Below are 21,214 nucleotides of genomic sequence, written 5' to 3'. Positions count from 1 at the left end.
AACCTGTGGTGATATTATGCCCATCACTGGACAAGTGCACTAAATATGGATGCACTTTATTGGTGCATCCACAGAAACAGGTGGAAGAGTAAATCATAAAATGTGCAAGACGGGTAGAAATACCGTCTATATAACATTTTGGGGAAATTTTCAAGAATTAGAAAATTTCTGGAACTTTTTGCAGTAGCTCTCCAGATATTCTGCCAATCTGCTGGCCAGGAAGGATATTACATTCTGTCCTCCAATAGAATTTAGGGGGCCATGGTAGGCATTCATGTTTTAAAAGATAAATGAGTTATAGTTTAAATAAATGAGTCCCAAAGTATGTGGATCAGACCAGCACTTTTTCAAAAGAAGTGAGGAGAAAAGGAGAGGAATGAGAGCAGAGGAGGGTATGTGTATCGAGTGGGTGGGTGGTAGGCGTGCTGACGTCATCGCGGTGTATTGTGTACTGGTGGACGGGTGTCTGCGAGCTGGCCGGCATTCTTTTATGAGCATTTTTTATTCCTTTTTGATGTAAGTGCAATACTTCCTTTTTATAATAAATGATGTATGCAGATTCACATTTTGGAGAGCCTCTCTTTTTGCCCCTGTAATGCGGATCGCTGGTCCATTCTGTGAGTCCCATTCCTCTGGAATGTCCTTATTACCATCAAGTGATCCACTGCTGGCGCTGGTCTGATGTCAGGATATTGATCCCAATTTACAGGCTTGCTATTGCTTGCCTTCTGGTAAGCGTGCATTTTTTTTTAAGGTGGAGGTTCACTGTCACTGGTGTTTTTATTCATCATTTTTCTTTGCACAAAAAGGATCGTTTATCAAGATTCACTTCACAGAACGTTATTTTTTTTATGGTATCCCCTTTTTGTGGGGATTTACTACCATATTTCACATCACTTAGATTGTCACACTTTGTTTAATTTTTCTTTGCAGCGCAGCCTTCCTTTTCTTTTCCCATGTACTGTGTTTGCATATATCATGCAAAATTGAGCTGCAGCTTTCTTATTTTATTTTATTTTATTTTGTTTAGTTATTAGTGCAGTATTTCTCCTCTGTTATATGTGTATCGAGTGTTTAAGTTGGATATGGCAATGTTCCCGTAAGGGCATATAATGAGTAGAGATGAGCTGAACACCCCCCCCCCCCCCCCGGTTTGATTCGTAGCAGAACATGCGAACAGGCAAAAAAAATGACGTGAACACTATTAAAGTCTATGGGACATGAATGTGAAAAATCAAAAATGCTAAATTTAAAGGCCTATATGCAAGTTGTTGCCATAAAAAGTATATGGGGACCAGGGTCCTACCCCATGGGGACATGTATCATTGCAAAAAAAAGATTTAAAAACTGGTGTTTTTTCAGGAGCAGTGGTTTTAATAATGTTTAAAGTGAAACAATAAAAATGAAATATCCCTTTAAATATTGTGCCTGGGGGGGGTCTCCTTAGTCTGCCAGTAAAGTAGTGCATCTTTCCCATGTTCATAAGAGTACCACAGCAAAATGACATTTCTAACGGAAAAAAATGTCATTCAAAACTGCTTGCAGCTGTAATGTATTTTCGGATCCCGGCAATATAGAAAAAAATAATAGAAAAAAATGGTTTGGGCCTCCCCTAGTCCATTACCAGGCCCTTTGGGCCTGGTATGAATTATAAGAGGAACCCTGCGCCAAAATAAAAAATTAAAAGGGTGTGGGGGGCCCCCCCAAAATCCATATCAGGCCCTTCAGGTCTAGTATTGATATGAATGGGAATCCTGCACCAAAATGCAAAAAAAATGGCGTGGGGGTCCCCCCAAAAGCCATTCCAGGCCCATCAGGTCTGGTATGGATTTTAAGGGGAACCCTGTGCCAAAATTAAAAAAAAAAAATATTGTGGGGGTCCCCCCAAAATCCATACCAGACCCTTATACCAGCATGCAACCTGGCAGGCTGCAGAAAAAGGGGGGCTGAGAGAGCCCTCCCTCCTGAATCATACAAAACACCTTGTCCCCATGTTGATGGAGACAAGGGCCTCATCACCACAACCCTTGCCCAGTGGTTGTGGGGGTCTGCGGGTGGGGGGCTTAATGGAATCTGGAAGTCCCCTTTAACAAAGGGAACCCCAGATCCTGCCACACCATGTGAATTGGATATCGGGTACATTGTACCCCTACTCATTCACCAAAAATGTGTCAAAGTAAAAATGGCAGGAGACAGTTTTTGACAAGTCCTTTATTAAAAAAAAGTGTCCTGCAATGTAAATCCATCTTCAATGTCAGCACTGATGGACTGAAAAAAAAAATGGATAAACTCCGCCTCCATTGGAGGTGTACCGTCAACTGCAGCCTTTTTGCGATGACAGCTGTTATATAGCTGAGGGCGGCACTACCCGGTGACATAACCGGCTGACCCCGCCCCTTCTGAAATCATGTGACATCACCTGTACAAGAGCTGTCATTGAAAAAAGGTTGCAGTCGGCAGGACTCCTCCCATGGAGGCGGAGTTTTTCAGTTTTTTGGTTTTCTCTGGACCGTCAGACGCTGTGATTGAAGATGGATGGACATCGCGGGACACCTTTTTTTAAATAAAGGAATTGTCCAAAATTGTCTCCTGTCATTTTAACTTTTTCGACAATTTTTTTGGTGAATGAGTAGGAGTACAATGTACCTGATACCCATTCACATAGGGGGTGGGATCTGGGGGGATCCCTTGTTAAAGGGGGCTTCCAGATTCTGATAAGCCCCCCACCCGCAGACCCCCACAACCACCGGGCAAGGGTTGTGGGGAAGAGGCCCTTGTCCCCATCAACATGGGGACAAGGTGTTTTGGGGGGACCCCAAAGCACCCTTCCCATGTTGAGGGCATGTGGCCTGGTATGGTTCAGGAGGGGGGCATTCTCTTGTCCCCCCCCTTTTCCTATGGCCTGCCAGGTTGTGTGCTCAGATAAGGGTCTGGCATGGATTTTGGGGGGGACCCCATGCCATTTTTTTTTAAATTTTGGCATGGGGTTCCCCTTAATATCCATACCTGATATGGACTGCATTTGGCCAATCATTGCTCTCACAGCAGTGCATGGCTCTTGTCGCAGTGCATTATGGGGTGTTCCACGTTCTGCTTGAATTTCCTGCGAAATTGGAGCAGAATTTCCTGAATTTCCATAATAAGTGCAGAGTTCCAGAAATATATAACTCCTGCTCGGGAAAGTAAAAGGTAGATGTCATTAAAACCATGAGCTTGCCACCATTGGCATTGTGCATAGTCTTCTATTGTAGGGGGAAATTGAGGACAACAAAATAATATCAGCAACAGAAGTAATGGGGAGTTGCTCCAAAACAAATGCTGTAAAGATCCCACATTGGCAAAAATGTATACATAGTTAATAGTGCATTTTTTTGTAAACGGACTTCTTTTATCCACAGGATCGTCCACTTAATAATAATGAAAGAAGGACAAGTACAACTACTTTGACAGTGGATGTTCTTGATGGTGATGACCTTGGTCCTCGGTTTCTTCCCTGTGAACCTGTGCCAAATACACGTGATTGTCGACCATTAACTTACAAAGCAAGCCTTCCAGAACTCAGCCCTCCTGTAAGTACAGCTGGTGAGATTTTTTTAAATGTCTGTTAGCTAAACTTTTTTTTATTCCTTTTTTTAATTTCAGATTTAGAAGGAAAGGATTGAACCCCTGTCAAGTAATTTTTCATGTCTCTGTCCCACTTGGTAGATTTCCCCTTACTTCCTGTCCTTGAGGTGCAACAGGAATTGAGAGAGAATCTTGTGAAATTGAAAATTGGGTGATTTCCCCTCACCTCTTGCCCTGGAGACAACTCCACATTTTGTAATTTCTTTTCACTTCCTGTCTCACTGACAATGGACACTAGAACAAATAAAGAGTGAATATCTCCAGCTGGAACACAGACAGAAGTTACAGTCTAACCTTTCCCCACTTTATCCCAAAACAATTTTTTGCCTTAATGTTTTTGGTAGTCCATTTATATAGAGACAATTGTTATAAGCATTGTTATTTACATTTCTTAGACGTTAATTTATGTTCTAGGATTATGCACTCTAATTAGACTTTCTATAGTCATTATTAGGGTATCTGGGTTCTTATATTTGTCTTTTATTTTGCATCACTGTGGTCTTTGAATCTAGGGACTAATTCACCTATAGTTGCATTATGTGTTTTATTACAACTGAATCTGTAATAAGCAAGCTTTTCTGTTCTATACCTTCTTGTACCCCTTGCTAATAAAATATTTGCTAAGATACTAAAATAAGTATAATTCTGATCTGAAATAAGCACTGTCAGCTTTTTTTAACTGGTACTATGGTCCTTTGTCAGCATTAACTTTTCCCAGCAGGATCTAAGTTCACCAGGCAAATGCAAAAAAACTGTTCTTTTGCACTTAGGAAGTTTTCAATTAAAGTAGATATCCCTTTTAACAATCAAGTAGTACTAAAAGCTATACAATTCTTTTTAAGTATTTGTATGTTCAAAAGTGTTTTAATCATTTGACTTTGAAATTGTATTTGATCTTGATGAAAAGGTATTCTGTCCATTTGTTGCACCATATTCATGGCTTGCTTGATCCCACTAACCTCCATCTCCTGCACTTGACCTTATGTTCTTAAATCCTCCTGTCTTTGAAAATGTTTCAGTAGTCTACATTATTGATCCAATCTCACTTTTGAAAATCTTCCTTGAAATTCCTGCTTCCCATTTGTAGTCTTGTTTTGTCCCTTTTTGAGCAAAACATTGGAAAGTGTAAATCATTTCTATTAAATTCCTGCCTGCATGGCATTTCCTGTGGTGAACTGGTGTAATAAACATTGAACTTACCGCTGCTTACACATGAATAGCATAGCCGAAACTAATAGAATGTCCTCAAAACATTTGTTGAGAGGCACATGTGGGATTCTTTTGCTAACCTCTTGCATTACTGTCCCTGCTTTTAGTATTTCCACAGCCACAGACCTGGCATAAGCATGTAACAGTATATTCTGAATGAAGTCATAACTTCTCATCTGCACACTTATTATATGCCAGTATCATTTTCAGAAGAGGTTGTCAGCAAATACAAAATGCATATTTATCTAAGTAAATGTTTCCCTAGTACATTAGTCTGAAAAAGAGTATTTGTGTTAATTAGACTAAAATAGTATTACTTGTAGAAAAAAAAACAGTTATTGTATAAGCCCAGTCAAAACATTTTTTGTGTTTGATAGAATGGAAAGGGTATCAAACCTTGTTATTTTTTTATCTATCGGGAGCTTTGATAGAGAGTTTTTCTGTCACTTCCTGTTTCTGGTGACAAGGAATTAAACCAAATGAGGGACACAGACAAGAATTTAAACTGATCTCTGGTTTTCATTTAACTTTAAATAATTAATTTGGACCAACTTGGTCCAAACAAACTATTTACTAACAGTTGCAGCTGATGTGTGTGCTGTGTAAGCTATATGTAGTCTCAGCTACATACAGTATTTAGCGCTGTGCTCCAGAAGAGGGATGGGGACTTTCTGTCATGCTCCCAGAACACGATTGACTTGAGCTGAACAACACAACCTTTCACAAGGAAATCTATGTATCTATATATGAATACAAACCTTCTTCTGTTCGGCTGAGGCAGAGAGAATCACAAACTCCGCCTTAGACAATGAGAGGAAGGTTTTTATTCATAGAAAACAAAGCTTCCTGCGAAAAAATGAGTGTCACTCAGCCTGACTCGATTTTGCTCCAGCAGCAGAACAGGAAGTTCTCGCCCCATTGCTGGAACACAGCTCTGTATACTGTATGTAGCTGAGACTACATACAGTTAATACAGTGCTCACCTCCACCACCACTGCAGCTGTTAGTGAAGTAAATATTGCATTTGGAACAGCTTAGTCTAATGGAACTATTTAAAATTAAATGAAACCTGGAGGTTAGCTTTAAGGCCCTATTCGCATCTAAGCAAGTTGGAATCGTGGGCGAATTGTTGCAATTTTGCCCGCACTTCCAAATTGTGCTAAAATTCAGCAAAACATGCAATGCATGTTTGGATGCCACTCATTTTTAATAGCACCCCAAAATGTGATAAAACGCACTAAAATTGCAGCAAAAAGCGCAAGAAAAAACACACCCGGCTTAGTGCCAATATTTGGTACATGAGCTTCTTTGGCACAACAAACACACAACATTCTCTTGAGCAAAACTTGGAAATGCTTGTAAATTGAACAAAAAAATTGTAAGCGGGAATATGTATTCCCACTATGCAAAATGTGAAGAGGCCTGAAGTTGATGGGTGCTCCAGCATTATTGTACTCAACACAAAAAAGCATCTTCGTGTTTTATTTTCTTGCTGTTGGAGATTTTCTTCCACTTCCTTTCTGGTGAAATTGTTGTTATGGGACAGGATGGGAGGACAAGATGACCTTTCCCCACTTTATCAAACACCAACAAAAAATGTGTTGGCTGGGCCAAAATGTGAAGAGGCCTGAAGTTGATGGGTGCTCCAGCATTATTGTACTCAACACAAAAAAGCATCTTCGTGTTTTATTTTCTTGCTGTTGGAGATTTTCTTCCACTTCCTTTCTGGTGAAATTGTTGTTATGGGACAGGATGGGAGGACAAGATGACCTTTCCCCACTTTATCAAACACCAACAAAAAATGTGTTGGCTGGGCCTACATATTAAAAAGCAATGAACGGTCTTCTAGATGTTTGTTATCCTTAAAATATAATTGTATATCAATGTTACTATCAGTTTGTAATACTTTTTTTTCTAAAGCTTAAACAACTCTAGTTAATTTATCTTGCTTGCTCACTATTATGATACCCTATCAAGATATTTGCATTTTCAAAATATGATGTAACACTGCACTGAGGCAACTGCAAAATTATGTTTAAATACTAGCAGTTAATTACCCCTCAATGGTCAGCATTCCAATATTGGAAAAGCACACTGTGACATGAGGCCGAGTTACTGCTTGGTCATTCTGTTCATGGCATGTAGCTATGTTTTGCCACCCCTGTGTAAGTTATACTGTATATCACTTTCTGTAGCTGACAATATCAATCGCCGTGTGGCAAAAAAGTTTGATCTTACATCAATCCTTGGTTTCTGAGGAGGAAGTATGACTGCTTGAAAATGTACACATTAAGAAGGTGACCGTTTCTTTGACACATATTCCAGAGGAGCAGACATTTGAACTAGATAGTGAAATATCCTTTATTGCTCACATCTCACATCCCACTCACCTGGATGAATGGTAGTTACTAGGGCTTTGACGAGGATGGTATTGATGATAACAGTACTAATTTGAAATGAGAAATGCTTTAGAATGTGGAGGAGGAGGAAAAATCTAATGAGTGTGAGTAGGTGCAGCTATTCAGGGTAAGGGTAGTAAGGGTGATGAGAGGTAATACTGAAAGCCTTCTCAAGCAGATATCTCTGGTGCTGCAGCATCTCTCTCTTCAAATATGATTCAAGGGAAAATAGGAGTGATAATGTTGACAGGTGAAGCCAAACCACACTGTATATGGTACACATCTGGGGATTTCCACATTCACCTAACATATATAATGCCATCACCCTCTCTTCTGAAAAAAAAAAAAACACAAAAAACAGAAGGAACCTGCCCCCACACCTTTTTTCCTAAAAATATGCTTCTTATATAGCCAGCTTGTGTGAAGACAAAGCTAGGCGTAATCAATAAGACAGTGTAAAGCTAGCATACTACTTTTTCTCCTTTTAGGCTACATGTACACTAGCAAGTCCTAAACATTTTTTGCCAAAGCTCCTAAACTCAATTCCTTAAAAGCCTATGTATCAATGTACACATAGGCTTTTAGCAGAGTTTAGGAGCTGCTGTGAATAGGTGAGCTTTAACCTCCCTCTCATGAACGCAGAAGAATCGCATTCAGGATAGGAATGTTTTGACTGCCTTCCGCAGGGAAACACAAAATGTGACAAAACCTTGGTAAAACCACGGCGTGATTTTGCAGCATGTTACATTTTCCCGCTGTCGCGGTAAGTGTAGGCAGGATGTACATGAAGCCTAAAAGTACATTTCTATATAGTTTCTCAACTGAATGCTATATATATATGTGTGTGTGTGTGTGTGTGTGTGTATGTATGTAAAATATATATCATTCCTGTATATATGTACAGTGGGTATAGAAAACAATCGCCCCTCTTTAAAATATTTACATTTTGTTGCTTTGCAGCCTGAATTGAAGACAGACAGTCATGTGTCAAAAAGTGACAAAATTTTATATAGATGTGTTACACACAGAGTGATACATTTCAAGCATTTCTTTCAATTTTGATGATTGTGGCGTACAGCTAGTGAAAACTTAACATTCAGTATCCCCAAAAATTAGAATATTACATAAGACCAATAAAAAAATGATTTTAATAAAGAAATGTTGGCTTACTGAAAAGCATGCCCATGTACATTATAGTATGCACTCAATACCTGGTCTGCGCTCCTTTTGCATGAATTACTGCATCAATGCTGCGTGGCATGGAAGAGATCAGCCTGTGGCACTGCTGAGGTGTTATAGAAGCCCAGGTTGCCTTGATAGCAGCTTTCAGCTCGTCTGCATTGTTGGGTCTGGTGTCTCATCTTCCTCTTGACAATACTCCACAGATTCCCTATGGGGTTTAGGTTAGGCATCATCATTAAACCAGGTATTAGTACTTTTGGCAGTGTGGGCAGGGGCCAAGTCCTGCTGGAAAATGAAATCAGCATCTTCATAAAGCTGGTCAGCAAAGGGAAGCATGAAGTGCTCTAGAATTTCCTAGTAGAGGGCTGCACTGACTTTGAACTTGATAAAAAACAGTGGACCAACACCAGCAGATGAAATGGCTCACCAAATCATCAATGACTGTGGAAACTTCACACTTGACCTCATGCAACCTGGATACTGTGCCTCTCCACTCTTCCTCCAGACTCTGGGACCTTAATTTCCAAATGTGATGCAAAATTTACCACAGTCCTGCAATGCAAACTTAGTTCAGCAATCTTCCCCACTGAGCTGTTGTGTTCTGACAGGGGGACGCCCACCTCCCCCGCCAGAATGCACGTCTGACAGAAGCCGGCCGAATGGCTTCTATCAGACAGACCAGCATACACATGGGCCGAATGTTGGCCGTTTTCTTTTCAACTGGCCGTTGTCTCCCGACATTCAGCCATGTGTATGGGGCTTTAGGGCTTGTTAACACATGTGTGCTGCAATGCAGTTACATAGATGTGAATAGACTTCAAAAGTTTAAAGAAACTTTACTAATTATTGTTAATTATTTTATCAAAAGAAAGAAATCAGACACATTCATGTTAGTCGTCTTGCTTCATTGCACCGTTAATAACTGTGGCCTACTGTCTTCAGCTATCACAACTGCAAATTAGGGAGACCCAATTAAAACTGTAATGGTCCTAATAATTATTAGTAGGAGATGATCGTATTTTAAAATTGCGCCTTATAAGCAGCCACAAAGAGACCTGAGGTGAAATTTGCTTAGTCCAAGAAATGTTGTTAAGTTTTCAGTATACACATTACTTTATAACAATAGAAACATCTATGTATGTGCTTTGCCCATCAGTTTTTTTTCTAAAATATATAGCTACTTTTGTAGAAGGGATGGTGCATATGAGTCCAAGTAACCAATTTAAAGTGTTGGCATCAGTAGCAATGAAGGTGATTTACTAGTGGCTTTGAAAGGTGCATTTTCTTATCAAACAATAGTAAATAAGATTAAGCTATGTTTACTTTGAATACCCAGCCATGTTTAACCACCGGCCGCCCGCCCACTGTCAAATGATGGAGGAGCTGTGCGGCTCTCATTATGGGATGATGTTATATGACGGTGCCCCAGAAAGGCTGCTCCTGAGCGCCCGCGTCGTGTTCCCGGGACACGGTGCGACCCCGATCTCTGTAAAGAGGCAATGACGCGGCTCTTTAACCATGTGATTGACAGAGTGTGTGGTGAGGAGAGCCAATCAGCGGCATCTCCTGGCAGGGGAGACTAGGACAGGTAATCAGTGTACTGATCATCAGTGCCCTGATTACAGTAAAGCCCCAGCAATGACACCAATCAGAGCCTATTAGTAATGCCAGTCAGAGCTGCCTTTCAGTGCTCATCAGCGTCTGTTCATCAGTGCTGCACATGAGTGCTTATCAGTGCCACCCACCAGTGCCGCCTCTCAGTGCCCATTAGTGCCACCTATCAGTGCAAATCAGTGCCACCTATTAATGCTCACCATTGCCAGCTATCAGTGCCCATTAGTGCTGCCTATCGGGGCTCATCAGTGCCGCATCTCAGTGCCCATCAGTGTGGCATATTAGTGCCTCTTCATCAGTGCCACCTAATCAGTGCCCATAAGTGCCACCTCATTAGTGCCCATCAGTGCAGCCTCATCAGCACACATCAGTGAAGGAGAAAAATTACTTATTTACAAAATTTACTGACAGAAACTAAGAAACTTTTTTTTCAATATTTATTTTTAGTAAAAAAATAAACCCAGTAGTGATTAAATACCACAAAAGAAAGCTTTATTTGTGTGAAGAAAATGATTAAAAATTCATTTGGTTACAATGTTGCATGATCGCACAATTGTCATTTAAAATGCGACAGCGCTGAAAGCTGAAAATTGGCCTGGAAGGGGGTGAAAGTGCCTTGTATACAAGGCTTTCCCTAAAAGGCAAAGATACATTTAGCCCAACTCTCTTTAAATGCAGCAGCAGACAGGAATTCATCTGTACTTGTCCCTGAACACAGCACTGCTTAATATATATACTGTAGCTAATGCTACTAAAGTACATTCCAGTGCACACAGCAGACACATACTGTAGTTATATTTAGGGATGAGTCCGATGTTCGAGTCAAACGTAAGTTCAACTCGAACATCGGGTGCTCACCTGACCTGCATGCTTTGGCCAATCACAGCACGCTTTGCTGTGAGAGCCGTGATTGGCCAAAGGCAGGGTGCCTTTGGCCAATCATGCCTCAGGGGCCTGAGTCCACGCCCCACACTATGTAAGGCTGCTTACATAGCGGCCGTACATATGTTATGAATGAGAGCAGCAAAATGACATTTTTAAAGGAAAAAAATTTAAAACTGCTACCGGCTGTAATGTATTGCCAGATCCGGGCAATATAGATAAAAATCATTGAAAAAAATCCCTCCCAAAATCCATACCAGACCCTTATCCAATCACGCAACTTGGCAGGCCGCAGGAAAAGGGGGGCGAGAGAGCGCCCCCTCCTGAACCGTAAAAGGCCACATGCCCTCAACATGGGAAGGCAGCTTTGGGGTCCCCCCAAAACACCTTGTCCTCATGTTGATGGGGACAAGGGCCTCTTCCCCACAACCCTTGCCCGGTGGTTGTGGGGGTATGCGGGCAGTAGGGATGAGCTTCGTGTTCGAGTCGAACCCATGTTCGACTCGAACATCGGCTGTTCGCCCGTTCGCCGAATTGCGAACGATATGGGCCGTTCGCGCTAAATTCGTGTGGCGCGTCACGGCCCATAATTCACTGCGGCATCGCAGTGCATTGCTGGCTGATGATTGGCCAAGCATGCACTATGACCCGCATGCTTGGCCAATCACAGCGCCGTCAGTAGAGAGAGCTGTAATTGGCCAAAGCCAGGGTGGCTTTGGCCAATTATGGCTCAGGGGATTTAGTACACACCCCACACTATATAAGGCCGCCTGCACGGCGGCCCTGTGTAGTGTGTGTTCCGGTGTGCTGAGAGATAGAGAGAGAGAGAGACAGTGTCATTTGATTTGAGTTAGATAGATTAGGCAGAACAGTCAGTCAGTTAGCTGCACTTACAGTGTATTGTGTGTATATATATGCATCCCAGGTGTTGCATATATATATATATATATATATATACACTGTATTCAGTTTAGCTAGATCCGTTCCTGTTATCTTCTATCTAGACTATTTACATTTAATGCAGTGCGTCCTGCTCACAGTGTTCAGCTAGATCCGTTCCTGCAATTTACATTTAGTGCAGTGCGTCCTGCTCACAGTGTTCAGCTAGATCCGTTCCTGTTATCTTCTAGACTATTTACATTTAGTGCAGTGCGTCCTGCTCACAGTGTTCAGCTAGATCCGTTCCTGCAATTTACATTTAGTGCAGTGCGTCCTGCTCACAGTGTTCAGCTAGATCCGTTCCTGCTATTTACATTTAGTGCAGTGCGTCCTGCTCACAGTGTTCAGCTAGATCCGTTCCTGCTATTTACATTTAGTGCAGTGCGTCCTGCTCACAGTGTTCAGCTAGATCCGTTCCTGCTATTTACATTTAGTGCAGTGCGTCCTGCTCAGTGTTCAGCTAGATCCGTTCCTGCTATTTACATTTAGTGCAGTGCGTCCTGCTCACAGTGTTCAGCTAGATCCGTTCCTGCTATTTACATTTAGTGCAGTGCGTCCTGCTCACAGTGTTCAGCTAGATCCGTTCCTGCTATTTACATTTAGTGCAGTGCGTCCTGCTCACAGTGTTCAGCTAGATCCGTTCCTGTTATCTTCCTACTGACAGGCAGGCTTGTCTGGTTACAGTATATAAAGCTACCTGAAGAAAATTACAGGTGTTCTATTTGATCCTATTAGTACCACGGTCAGGCAGCTAGACTATTTACATTTAGTACAGTGCGTCCTGCTCACAGTGTTCAGCTAGATCCGTTCCTGTTATCTTCCTACTGACAGGCAGGCTTGTCTGGTTACAGTATATAAAGCTACCTGAAGAAAATTACAGGTGTTCTATTTGATCCTATTAGTACCACGGTCAGGCAGCTAGACTATTTACATTTAGTACAGTGCGTCCTGCTCACAGTGTACAGCTAGATCCGTTCCTGTTATCTTCCTACTGACAGGCAGGCTTGTCTGGTTACAGTATATAAAGCTACCTGAAGAAAATTACAGGTGTTCTATTTGATCCTATTAGTACCACGGTCAGGCAGCTAGACTATTTACATTTAGTACAGTGCGTCCTGCTCACAGTGTTCAGCTAGATCCGTTCCTGTTATCTTCCTACTGACAGGCAGGCTTGTCTGGTTACAGTATATAAAGCTACTTGAAGAAAATTACAGGTGTTCTATCCCAGCTTAGTGCAGCTACAGGCCATTAGTATGTCTGGAAGGCCAAGAAGGAGAGGCAGACAGTCACAAGCCAATAAGAGAGGGCAAGCAGGCTCTGTGTCTAGTGCTGGTCGTGGAGACGGTGCATCCTCATCAGCACGTGGCCATGGGACACGCTTGGCCTTTTTTTCGGCAGCTGGCCGTGTTGAGCCGCAACATGCGGAAGACTTGGTCGAGTGGATGACCAAGCCGTCCTCATCCTCCTCATCCTCTCTCACCCATGCCCAGGGTGCTTTGTCTGGCAAAGCAGCGGCCTCTTCCCTCAGCTCAATGTCATCAGTGACTCCTTCCCTAGCTCCACCATGTCCTCATGAGGATTCCCTCGAACTGTTTGACCACAGTGTTGGGTACATGCTCCAGGAGGATGCCCAGCGTTTGGAAGGCTCTGATGACGATACTGAGCTCGATGAAGGCAGTAACATGAGCACGGACAGAGGGGGTGCCCAAGAAGGACAGCAATCTGGCAGTCATGCTCCCCCTGCTGCAGCATACTGCCAGGTTTGCTCCAGTGATGAGGAGGGAGGGGATGATGAGGTCACTGACTCAACGTGGGTGCCTGATAGGAGAGAGGAGGAGGAGGAGGAGGAGGAGGAGGCGGCGGCGGCACATCACCAACGAGGCAGGATGCCCTCCAGGGGCCAGCCTAAGGGCAGCACATTGACTGCATCACACCCCAAAGCTCCACATGTGCAGGGCGCTGCAGTCTCTGTGCGTTATTCAAAAAGTTCTTTGGTGTGGGCCTTTTTTGAGACGAGTGCATCAGATCGCACCGCTGCTATTTGCAACATATATCTCAAGCGTATCTCGCGTGGCCAAAACATCTCCCACTTGGGTACCACATGCTTGACCAGACATATGTTGACCTGCCATGCAGTTCGTTGGCAAGCGTATCTAAAAGACCCACACCAAAGAACAAAGAGGATCTCTCCTTGCTCCTCATCAGCTGAGATTTCCAACCCCACTAGACCTTCAGTCCTCTCTGAGACCTGCAGTGAGAGGAATGAAGGTGTAGAATTAGGTGTGTCACAGCCAAGTACTTGTGGGCAATCTGCTTTTGGTACACCGACGTCAGATTGTACCAGGCAAATTTCCCTGCCCCAGCTGCTGCACTGCCGAAAGAAGTTTGCTCCCAGCCATCCACATGCCCAGCGGTTGAATGCTAGCTTGGCAAAATTGCTAGCACTTCAACTGCTGCCTTTTCAGTTGGTAGACTCTGCCCCCTTCCGTGAGTTTGTGGAATGTGCGGTTCCTCAGTGGCAGGTACCCAAACGCCACTTTTTCTCACGGAAGGCGATTCCGGCTCTCTACCGGCATGTGGAAGGCAATGTCCATGCCTCGCTGGACAGGGCGGTTAGCGGTAAGGTGCATATTACCGCTGACTCATGGTCCAGCAGGCATGGACAGGGACGTTACCTAAGTTTCACGGTGCATTGGGTGACTCTGCTGGCAGCTGGGAAGGATGCAGGACAAGGTGCAGTAGTGTTGGAGGTTGTTCCGCCACCACGCCTCCAAAATGCTGATTGTGACACACCTCTCTCCTCCACCCCCTCCTCTTCTTCTTCCTCCATGGCCTCTTCCTCGGAACCAGCGGTGCTCCGTAGGCGTTCAAGGGGCTACGCAAGTACGCAGGCCAAAAGATGCCATGCGGTGCTTGAGCTGGTGTGCTTGGGGGACAGGAGCCACACTGGGGCAGAGGTTTTGTCAGCTCTGCAGGGGCAGGTTCAGAGGTGGTTGACGCCACGCCAACTTAAGGCAGGAATGGTGGTTTGCGACAATGGCACCAACCTCCTCTCTGCCCTCCGACAGGGACAAATGACCCATGTGCCCTGTTTGGCTCACGTCCTTAACTTGGTGGTGCAGCGGTTCTTGAGCAGGTACCCGGGCTTACAGGATGTCCTGAGGCAGGCCAGGAAAGTCTGTGTGCATTTCCGCCGGTCATATAATGCCAGTGCTCGGCTGACGGACCTCCAAAAGGAGTTTAACCTGCCCAAGAACCGCCTAATCTGTGACATGCCCACCAGGTGGAACTCAATGTTGGCCATGCTGCAGCGGCTGCACATGCAGCAGAGGGCCATCAATGAGTACCTGTGCGACTATGGCACCAGGACAGGGTCAGGGGAGCTTGGTTTTTTTTCCCCACGCCAGTGGGCCATGATCAGGGATGCATGCACTGTCCTGTCACCATTCGAGGAGGCCACGAGGATGGTGAGCAGTGACAGTGCATGCATCAGTGACACTGTCCCCCTTGTCCACCTGTTGGAGCACACGCTGCGTAGAATAATGGACAGGGCACTTGAGGCAGAACAGAGGCAGGAAGAGGAGGACTTCCTTAGCTCTCAAGGCCCCCTTTATCCAGACAGTGTTCCTGCGTGCCCGCCGATCACACAGGAAGAGGACGAGGAGGAAGAGGAGGAGGAGGAAGATTGTGTCAGTATGGAGGTGGAGCCTGGCACTCAGCATCAGCAGCAGTCTTTAAGGGATCAGTCCCAAGAAACACATGGACTTGTACGTGGCTGGGAGGAGGTGGCTGCGGACCATGTCGTTCTTAGTGACCCAGAGGACTCCGGACCGAATGCCTCAGCAAACCTACGCTGCATGGCCTCCCTGATCCTGCAAAGCCTGCGTAAGGATCCTCGTATTCGTGGTATCAAGGAGAAGGACCAATACTGGCTGGCAACCCTCCTTGATCCACGTTACAAGGGTAAGGTTGCGGACCTTATCTTGCCATCGCAGAGGGAGCAGAGGATGAAACATCTTCGGGAGGCCTTGCAGAAAGGTCTGTGCAACGCGTTCCCAGAGACTGGGAGGTTACAAACTCCTGTTTCTGGACAACGTGTTGCTGAGGCTTCGGTCAGTCAAAGAAGGAGCGGTGGAGAAGGTGGCCGTCTGACCGATGCGTTCAGACAATTTTTTGGTCCGCAGCCCCAAGGTATGATCGGTTCCAGCAACCATCGCCAGCGTCTGTTTTACATGGTGCAGGAATACCTAGGGGCAAGATCAGACTTGGACACCTTTCCCACCGAAAATCCTCTGGGTTACTGGGTCTTGAGGATGGATCACTGGCCAGAGCTTGCACAGTATGCAATTGAGCTACTGGCCTGTCCTGCATCCAGCGTTCTTTCGGAACGCACATTCAGTGCTGCTGGAGGCGTGGTAACCGATCACAGGGTGCGTCTGTCCACCGACTCGGTCGATCGGCTGACCTTCATAAAAATGAATGAGTCTTGGATCACCACCAGCTACCAAGCACCTGATGCTGATGTAACCGAATAATTTTTTTTGAAATCTCAGATCCCTTCAAAGACTGCCTATGCTGATGCTGAGTGACTATCCCTGAGTAATTATCCTCTTCCTCCTCAATCATCACGCTGATAGCTTGTAAGAACATTTTTGGTTCTGGACGCCACCACCAGTGCCTAAGGCCCAATTTTTCTGCCCCTGTCTAACAGGGGCGTGTAATTACAATTTTTGATGCAATACTTTGCAGCAGGGCTCGTTCCTGCGTTCCAACTAGAGTGTCTGTGAGGGGTTGCAGTGTTGTGGCACCAGCACCAGTGCCTAAGGCCCAATTTTTCTGCCCCTGTCTAACAGGGGCGTGTAATTACAATTTTTGAAGCAATACTTTGCAGCAGGGCTCGTTCCTGCGTTCCAACTAGAGTGTCTGTGAGGGGTTGCAGTGTTGTGGCACCAGCACCAGTGCCTAAGGCCTAATTTTTCAGCTCCTGTTCAACAGGGGCATGTAATTACAATTCTTGATCTAATATTTCACAGCAGGGCCCTGTGAGGGCTTACAGTGTTGTGGCCACAGCAACACCTAAGGCCCAAATTTCTGCTGAGTATATAGGGCAGGACCCTACTTTCAAACATCTAACTTACAAACGACTCCTACTTGCAAACGGAAGGAGACAACAGGAAGTGAGATGAAATCTACCCCTAGGAAGGGAAATTCTTTCCTGTAAGAGTTAATATGGGAAAACAATTTCTCCTTTCCACTGATGCTTTCCAATCCTTGTTCCACAAAAAAACCCAAATTTTCAAAATACATTTTTCATTGGGACAAAAAAGTGAGGTGAAATCTTCTGAAGAGGAGGAAAGACAGCAAAACAAATGTCACAGGGGTGATAACCCTTCCCTATGTTTTCCAAAAAGCTTAGAAAAGATTTTTTGGCTGGAGCTAAACACGTTAAAAATGTTCAAAATTACAAACAGATTCTACTTAACAACAAACCTACAGTCCCTGTCTTGTTTGCACCGCCTGTATACTGCTGTTCAGAGTATATAGGGCCTGGTGGCCCCACACCTTTCCTTATTTTAATTTGGGTGCGGGGTTCCCCTTAATATCCATACAAGACCCAAAGGGCCTGGTAATGGACTGGGGGGTACCCATGCCGTTTGTCTTACTGATTTTCATCCATATTGCCATGACCCGACATGACATTAAACCCGCAAGCAGTTTTAAATGAGATTTTTTTCCTTTAAAAATGACATTTGGTGCAGGGACTGTTCTAAACATGGGAAACACGCGTCACTTTACAGGCATACTATAGACACCCCCCAGGTACGATATTTAAAGGAATATTTCACTTTTTTTTTTTTACTTTAAGCATCATTAAAATCACTGCTCCCGAAAAAACGTCCGTTTTTAAAAAATTTTTTTGCATTGATACATGTCCCCTGGGGTAGGACCTGGGTCCCCAAACCCTTTTTAGGACAATACCATGCAAATTAGCCTTTAAAATGAGCACTTTTGATTTCGAACGTTCGAGTCCCATAGACGTCAATGGGGTTCTAACGTTCGTGCGAACTTTCGGTCCGTTCGCGGGTTCTGGTGCGAACCAAACCGGGGGGTGTTCGGCTCATCCCTAGCGGGCAGGGGGCTTATCAGAATCTGGAAGCCCCCTTTAACACCCAGATCCTGCCCCCCTGTACACAAGTCCTTTATTAAAAAAAAAAAGTGTCTAGCGATGTCTATTCATCTTCGGAAAAACTCTGCCTCGATGGGAGGCGTCCCGCGACTGCAGCCTTTTCACGATGATAGCTCTTATATAGGTGAGGGCAGGGCCACCTGGTGACTTAAACAAGTGACCCCGCCTCCTCTAACGTTACGTGTCATCACATTATGTCAGAAGGGAGGGGCTCCCGCTTACATCACCGGGTGGCCCCGCCCTCAGCTATATAAGAGTTGTCAGCGCAAAAAGGCTGCAGTCGCAGGACGCTTCGCATCGAGGCAGAGTTTTGCATTTTTTTTACTTGGTTCGTCAGCGCTGTGATCGAAGATGAATGGACACCGCAGGACATTTTTAATTTTTTTTCATTTTTTAATAAAGGACTTGTCCCAAACTGTCTCCTGTCATTTTTACTTTTTTGACACTTTTTTTGGGGAATGTGTAGGGGTACAATGTACCCAAAAGGGACCCCAAAGCCACCCTCCCTATGATGAGGTTCAGAAGGGGGGGCGCTCTTCCCCCTTTTCCTGCGGCCTGCAAGGTTACGTGCTCAGATAAGGGTCTGATAGCGATTTTAGGGGGGACCACCACGCCATTTTTTTTTACATTTTGGCGTGGGGTTTCCCTTAAAATTCATACCAGACCTGAAGGGCCTGGTATGGATTTTGGGGGGCCCCCCCACGCCATTTTTTTTATTTTGGTGCGGGGTTCCCCTTAATATTCATACAAGACCCAAAGGGCCTGGTAATGGACTGGGGGGGAACTCACGCTGTTTTCTTCAATGATTTTTATCTAGATTGTAGGGATCCGACAATACAGCCACGAGCAGTTTTAAATTACATTTTCCTTTAGAAATTTAATTTTGCTGTAGTACTGTTATAAACACGGGAAAGATGTGCTACTTTAAATGCAGACTAAGGAGACCCCCCAGGCATGATATTTAAAGGAAAATTTCATTTTTATTGTTTCACTTTAAGAATGATTAAAATCACTGCTCCTGAAAAAAACTGCAGTTTTTAAAACTTTTTTTGTATTGACACATGTCCCCTGGGGCAAACACTTTTTATGACACCAAACCGGGGGTGGGGGGGTTGACTCATCCCTAGGTATATGTAAGAGAAATCATTTATTTGGACCAGCTTTGACCCAAAAAAACTGTTTAAAGAGAATTAAACAGAGTTCTGCTTTTAAGTAAACCCAGCTTCATCCTATATTCTAAGCTCAGTGAGTACTCACTTTGCTAAGCGAACAATTTTTTGGGGGGTTGATTGACTAAAGTCAATTAGGTGGTTCACTTTGCCACAGAGCTTAGTGAATGAGGTGAAACTTTTTTTGACTTTTAGCATCCAGTCGTGTGCAAGCACAAATGCTGTTTTATTTTCCCTGCATGTAATTGGATATTCTTTGAAAAGTGAAACTTCAATACATTTACTAACTGAGCTATAGGGAAAATTTCCCTGCAACTACCCTTGGAAAGTGAACAGCGTATTTGTCTTTAGTAAATTCAACCCCTTATTTACTATCATTCAGAGGGAAAGTACAATTTTCAGAGCCTTTAGTAAATCAATCCCATTGCCTCCTTTTTTGCAACAGTCTCAATTGGTTACATGCACCATTCCTTCTGCAATTGGAAGTTTTATATATTTTAGAAAAAACTGATGATTTGTCACATGACTGGAGAGGGGGAAGAAGAAGCTGCCTGTGTGTTAACTCGTTTATGTTTTGTTTGAATTCGACTATATTGTCGCTGTGTGGGTGGCGTCCTTTGGATACTTTGGAACTGTTCCTGATATGGTTCCTTCATACATCCCTTGTTGGTGATCTCTCCTGGGATTATTACATCAAGCCTGTTTGACCCTCATAATAAAGGGTCCAGGCTCTCTGGTAAAAGTCCAAATAAAGCCTCATACACACGATCAGACTTTGTACAAACTTTCCCATGGATTTTTGTATAAAGGGCGTTGGCCGTAAACTGATTAAGCATACACACGGCAGGACTTTTTCAGCAACAAACACGAATGTAGTGACGTTTCAACGTACTGATGACACTTCAAAAAGAGGACGTTCAATTCTCCGGTGCCACCCTTTGGTCAACTCCTGTATTGTTGTCTGATCTTTTTCATTGGTTCTGAGCATGTGTGTTTGTAGTTTGTACAAAAGTCCGATGGTTTTGTGTACACACAATCGGACTTTGCTCCATCGGACTTTTGTTGCCGGAAAGTTTGTCTGTTCTCACAGCCAACAAAAGTTCGATGAAAACCAAAAAAGTTTGTCCGATGGAGTGTACACACAGTCGGATGTTGCCTTAAAACAGCTAATTTGCATGTTCTCAAAAAGTCCGATCGTGTGTACGGGCCTTTACTGTGGTGGTGGCATACTCACCTGGTGGAGGGATTTGGATCCATTCTTATCTACAGTGGAATCACAGGGTTTGATATTTTGATTAATATGGTCCATCCGAGAGGCTGACATTTTTGCACTGTTTAATATGTTATATATGTAGCACTAACTCTCGGTGGAGCTGCTGGTTTAAACGGGCTTGTTACCTTCACTCTCGACACCCCTGCTTCACCGGCACCGGGTCTAGGGTTCTGTTGAGTTTACCTCTGGACGATAGAAGCACCAACACTTGAATATGTTTTCGATGCTTTATTGAACCAAGTAAGGAAGGAAGTAGCAGGAAAGAGGCAGGAGTGAAGCTACAGGGAAGCTCAAATACCTTTCTTTAGGATTCTTGACAATGTACTTTAAAGTTGAATATTGTAATCAGATGCAATCCCCTTGTGGGACACAATCTTTGCTTGCCTGGATAGGCTTCTCTCACTTGCCTAGCAGCCAGTACGTAGCACGAACAAAAGTCTCTGCCACAGACTTGCTTGAAATAAATCCATACAATCCTCTGCCACAGGATGTATTAAACTTTGTGGTGAATGTCAGACACAGTACTTGAACCTTTAAGCCAACCCGGCAGTACTATGCTGTACTACTACTTTAGGATACATCCTCCAACCGAGTCACCAGGCCCCTCTCCAGACCAGCACTCTGTGTGATCCTTCCATGACAGGTCCTCCCCTGGGATCTTCTCGGTTGTCCAGCTTCTTCACTCTGGATAGACAGCTCAGGACCATTCCTCGGCTGCTGTGGTAAGCCCCGGACA

At 44.1% G+C, this 21,214-nt stretch overlaps 1 protein-coding gene across 1 annotated transcript in view; it reads left to right on the top strand.

Annotated features, from left to right (window-relative positions):
* Positions 1-21,214, top strand: part of PCDH15 (protocadherin related 15) — a 2,079,434-nt gene that overhangs the window by 741,768 nt on the left and 1,316,452 nt on the right. The window contains exon 9 of the mRNA XM_073596339.1: positions 3,399-3,569. Coding sequence (XP_073452440.1) covers positions 3,399-3,569 — 171 coding nt within the window. The remainder of the gene's footprint in view (positions 1-3,398; positions 3,570-21,214) is intronic.

Source organism: Aquarana catesbeiana, linkage group LG08 (assembly GCF_042186555.1).
Source record: "Aquarana catesbeiana isolate 2022-GZ linkage group LG08, ASM4218655v1, whole genome shotgun sequence".
NCBI classification, from domain to species: Eukaryota; Metazoa; Chordata; class Amphibia; order Anura; family Ranidae; genus Aquarana; species Aquarana catesbeiana.
Note: the sequence above shows the minus strand (reverse complement) of the source record. Positions and strands in the feature narration are given on the sequence as shown.